Source organism: Loa loa, assembly GCF_000183805.2.
Source record: "Loa loa unplaced genomic scaffold supercont3.519, whole genome shotgun sequence".
In the NCBI taxonomy this organism is placed as follows: Eukaryota; Metazoa; Nematoda; class Chromadorea; order Rhabditida; family Onchocercidae; genus Loa; species Loa loa.
Window position 1 is genome coordinate 28,660 of NW_018108699.1, and position 5,158 is coordinate 33,817.

The window sequence follows — 5,158 nt, forward strand, 5'->3', positions numbered from 1 at the left end:
AAGTTGAACCACTACCACAAAATGGTTATGAAAATCGAAATTCTTATAAGCAAACAAAACGAAAGTTGAACCACTCCACAAAATGGTATGAAAATCGAAATTCTTATAGCAAACAAAACGAAACCTTATAAGCGTATTTTCTGTGCAGTTTCTTACCCGCCTTAAACGTTTCAATTAGTTGTTTCATAAATTCTAACGTGATATCATTCTCAAGAGCAGGTCCGTCATATGTTGTTTCCACTTCTGAAAAGGGAATAAAGAAATTCGCATCCCTCCTCTGCATTTTGAACTTCTTGAATGTGGTTAAACTATTTTAATCTATTACGCTTCCGCAGTTAAGTCGATCTTTTCCTTTTAAAATTTATCCTAAGCAGAGGAAAAAGAAAGAAAAAACTATAACCAATCGTATCAAGATTTATAGATTCCGCGATACTACGTTTGTCGTGATCCACTGATATTGCTTTTTCAAATGCTATCTTTCGCATCAGCTTTTGGCATTCATCATATTTTTGTTTAGCATCAACATTATTTGGTACTGCTTTACGTACCTACAATCACTCGTAATAATACAGTATTGTCGTTTGCACGACTTTTGATATCAGTCAAAATAAGACAAAAACAATGGCAAATAAGAGAAGTACCGGAGAAGAATGAAATGAAGTACGTTGGCTAGCATCCAGTTTTTTTCACTTTCTAATCTGAACTTTGAATCTATTCGGAAGATAACAATTACATAATTTTTATCTAACAACATAAGACCAGCCTAGTGCACAAACTACTAAAAGTGACCAGACTTGCCCTCTCATAGATCCTCGTTAACGGGTTTAAATTCTACCCATTCCGATAACCGGCCTCAAAGAGAAGAAAAGAGAATACTTTTCTCTACTTTTCTCCATTTCCTTCATAACGATTTTTTTAATAAGCACGTTATCCCACTGTATGGAGTCATTCCCTATCCACCAGTATCCATAAACATTAATGAAATAATACATCGCTTTTACTGCCACAAACAGTTTTGATCAATTTTATTGGAAATTTATGTAGTTTAGTCTACTCTATGTCATACATGTGGGATACGATAATAAGCAGAATTGAAGCAAACTGTTCATATTAGTAGAACAGACAAATCTTTCGTCACAAGTCACCCACATTTTATGGTCACACTCTTTACCTTTACTACCATGATATGAAATGACCAAATTTTCAACGATGGGAATATACCGTGTCATAATCCTTCAGGGCAAGTTTTAATTTTCCTAAAGCCATATAGGCTGTCGCACGCCTATAATAACCCTTCGAGTAATCAGGATCTAGTTTCAAGGCCATATTTGCATCTTCTAGCGCACTGCCATATAATTCTTTTTTCAAGTAAGCCATACTCCGATTGCCATAAAACAAGGCTTGCTGATCATCCAATTCGATTGCTTTCGTATAAAGCTCAATAGCAACATCATATGCCTGATCTAGAACAATGGCACTGATCAAATATACTGATAAAGTAGATGAAAAAGAACTTTAACTAGGAATACTCAGTATATGCATAGTTTAGCAGTAATATTAGAGTCTAATTATTCCTGGTGTTACTCAGATGTTATCACATAACGCGAGGAAACGACACTAAACATAATGCAGAAAAAACTATCGTAGATTATGTGTTTGCCGTACTTTTTTGGTTAAATGTTTAACTCTAATTTCGGACTTTAAGGAACAAATTACCATGAAAAAATTGATTAGCTTCATCCTTAATTTTCAAAGCTCGCTGGGCTAAGTCGGTTATTCCATCGACGTTTTCTAAGATAGTGGAGACGATATGTTCGGACGTCATTCCTGCAAAATGGGTCGCCTACGCACACAAACACGTTAATAAAAAGTATATATACTCACATATTATATATTCTGGATTTTAAGATATTCCAAAATGTAATGGACGTCGACAAACAGTTTCAAAATAATACTGTATTACGGACGTTGTTTTTCTAAGTTCATTTGCCATGAACTGATCACAGAATTTGATTTTTTGGAGTTACTCAATCCTGCCCCCTCCCCTCCGACAGGGATCAACAGTGTCATCCGTTCCAATCATCAATCAATATGAGAAAAATTTCTCTGTCCCCTGTGTGAATGTTTTACTCAATATATCACGTAGTCAATCACCGTTTATATTTATACCGATTTTAGCATGAAGCCTCCAGGAATGATTTTTCAATCTATTAATTCTGATATGGTAAATATTGAAAACCATTACTCCGTCTTACCAGTTTGATATACTATAATTTCACTTGCTTCCCAATTACTATCATCAAATTTATTCATAAAAAGGAAAATATATCTGATGTCTCACACTCAGTTTCAAAAGACAAGAATAAGGAGGTCTATAAAGGAAATGTTAAAAAACGATAATAATGATATACCACAGATGTACTTGACAAAAAATCATTGTACCTCATATCCTCGAGCTAATTTTAACTAGAGCATATACTCAGTGGTGACAATATTCTCTTTCCAGAAACTCCCAAACCTTCCAAGCCATCCAAAAGTAATGTTAATTAAGAAATTGAGATTTGAAACACCTAATGTCCACGAACGTTGTATAAAACGAGCGGAATTAAGAAATTGAGCTCTACTGAGATTACTCTTATGGGTTAACTTCGATATAAATAGTCAGTGCACATAGGAGTAACAAAGTCTCTCACTCACCTATATCCATTATCTCGTAGCACTATGAATGATAGGTAATAGTAATATTGAAATTAGCATTTGTCTGTGATTAGTGATCCTTGTGATACTACATAATTAACAACGATATCATACCACTCCTTCTCCACATAATTCTGTCCGTTATGAAAGTTTTGACTTTTCTCCTCTTCATTTAAATGTGGAGAAAAATCCTCGGATGTGCCACCTTCTGATGTAGCATTCTTGGATTACTTCTCATCTTCAAATTACATGAAAATATTTCTATCAATTTCAGAAATCCCTAATAAAAATGATACGATGACCAACTATTTCAATGATACCATCAATGAATCGGAATAAACGACAGTTTGAGGGAAATCACAAGAGTTTGCTTGGTGGAATTGTATAGTCACGTGGTGCAATAGCAATAATTTAAATCCGAGAAAATATAGTAAGCTGGAATGCATCCTTTGTATACAGCATGGAAAATCATATCAACAGATAATTTTTATTTCCTATTAATTTTGAATTTTTTTGAACCAGTAATATCACAAACATAACCGGATCATCACAAACAATTGATTTATTGAGGTTCTTTCGGTGGTGGTGCGTACGTTGGATAAGACCAATACCAGTCAAAAAACATAGCTTAAGATGCCGTAATAATCAAAAACTGCTTAATTCTTTTCTGACTGTAGTCGAGAATTACCAAAATTTGCAGAACTACTTTTGCAATAGCTCTATGATAACCATGAGCGGTTTTCGCAATTTTCGCATGAGCGGTTCCCTACAACATGTTTACAGAGTTTCTTCTTAATCTATAAGAAATATAATAGCAATTAAAAGAGCGAGAAGTTAAAAATTAACATGATTTGTATCAATAATGAAATGAATCCTTGCAGCCAAAAATAATTTACACGAAACTATAAATTTTGCTTAGGATCTCAAGAGTTCAACATGTATATTAGAAAAAAAAAAAAAAGAACCATTCTGCTAATAAAATTACGCATTATTTCCTGTTTTCCAGATATAAGGCATTCAAGGCGTGCATTGAGAGTACGTATTTGACGTCTTAGTTGTCGCCGCTCTTTCCTACAAAACGTTAGTAAAACAAGTAATAGGTAATGTTGCATTTCTGTTCGAATTTCTCGGAAAATTTTGAAAAGTCTTTAGTTACCTGTGCTCATCTCGTCCTCTCACCAAACGATTCATCAAAATTTCACATTCAGACTTCAAAGTTTCGATGAAATCCCGTTGCTCCTCGAGAAGCTTTTTCAATTCTGGAAAACCAATATATATCAGCAAAAAAAAGGAATTTCCAGAAAGAAGTGTGAAATATTACAAATTAGACTCACAAAGCCTAATCGCCTTCTTTCATCAACCTACCGGTCTGAAGAACGAAAGAACTCCCCACTTCTCCCTCACCCTTCTTTTTTCCACGCTCTTCTAACTTTCGAGTAAGCCTAGTGCGCCGCTGAATATATTTGGAAAAGTGTTTTTAATAACTTCTTTAAGCTTGGGAGAATTTCCTTTTCCTGATTTTATGCATCTAATAGCTTACAGTCAAGGGAAATCTTTTCTTCATAATTCATATTGTAGAATTGAAAGTTTACTAACGTGGTGACAATTCACTTGTACCCAAAGTAAGAAGTAAAGAGCGTAATGTAATGTTTTCATCAGCTAAAACGGATAGTCTCGCTACAAGCACTTTATCTTCTTTGTTTCGTTTTGCCAATTCTTTCGCAGTAGCCTCTGTAAGATCATTTACAAGCTTTTCTTTGGCAACGACTGAATCTTGCAGTATTTTCAACTGTGCCTGAAAATATCCGGATAATGAACACTAGGATGCATACACAAAGTCCCAACATAACTAATTTGCAAAAAACCAACCGGTGTACTTCAAAGCAGTATGATTATTCAACAGTTAGTGAAGTTTATGAATAACTAAATAAAAAATTCACATGCAAAGTTAACAAACAAAAAAAAAAGAATATGAAGTAGAGAATCTCTAAAACTTGTTGAACTGATTAAAAATCTGGTTGGTAATATAGAAAATACTCGGGGAGAAACGAATTCATCAGCATTTTATGCAATGAAAATAAACCAGTAATTTCAAATATAGTTCTTTGTTCGCGTCAATCAACAATCGCTAAAAAAACTCGCAAAAAATTACCTAGATTCAGGAGAACAGTGCCAAATTAGAAATGATCTATAAACTGTATGAAAGATGAAGAGTTTACCTTTACAACTTTGTTTTCTGCATTTAAGTTATCTGAGAATTTGATACCTTTTTTCTTTTTTATCAACCAGAAGATCATTTAGCTTTGAAAATTCGCTATTCCTTGCCTCGCGTTCTTTTTCTATAAGTTCATTCAAATGGTCGATGCGAATCTAAAGACCGTTTTGTTCTATTTTCATCACGCAATTTGCAGAGGCAAAGTATGTTTCAATTATATATATATATATATATATATATATATAT

General features: G+C 33.8%; 2 protein-coding genes across 2 annotated transcripts in view; both read right to left on the reverse strand.

Annotated features, from left to right (window-relative positions):
- LOAG_18776 (serine/threonine-protein phosphatase) overlaps positions 1 to 1,838 on the reverse strand; it is a 5,392-nt gene extending 3,554 nt beyond the window's left edge. Inside the window, exons 1-3 of the mRNA XM_020451439.1 lie at positions 1,717 to 1,838; positions 1,222 to 1,463; positions 401 to 548 (exon numbers count right to left, since the gene is read on the reverse strand). Coding sequence (XP_020304776.1) covers positions 401 to 548; positions 1,222 to 1,463; positions 1,717 to 1,825 — 499 coding nt within the window. The 5' untranslated portion in view covers positions 1,826 to 1,838. The remainder of the gene's footprint in view (positions 1 to 400; positions 549 to 1,221; positions 1,464 to 1,716) is intronic.
- Positions 1,839 to 3,325: 1,487 nt separating this feature from the next.
- Positions 3,326 to 5,158, reverse strand: part of LOAG_18777 (hypothetical protein) — a gene marked incomplete at both ends in the record, with an annotated part of 2,818 nt that continues 985 nt past the window's right edge. Inside the window, 5 exons of the mRNA XM_020451440.1 lie at positions 3,326 to 3,463; positions 3,663 to 3,768; positions 3,854 to 3,956; positions 4,294 to 4,492; positions 4,984 to 5,067. Coding sequence (XP_020304777.1) covers positions 3,326 to 3,463; positions 3,663 to 3,768; positions 3,854 to 3,956; positions 4,294 to 4,492; positions 4,984 to 5,067 — 630 coding nt within the window. The remainder of the gene's footprint in view (positions 3,464 to 3,662; positions 3,769 to 3,853; positions 3,957 to 4,293; positions 4,493 to 4,983; positions 5,068 to 5,158) is intronic.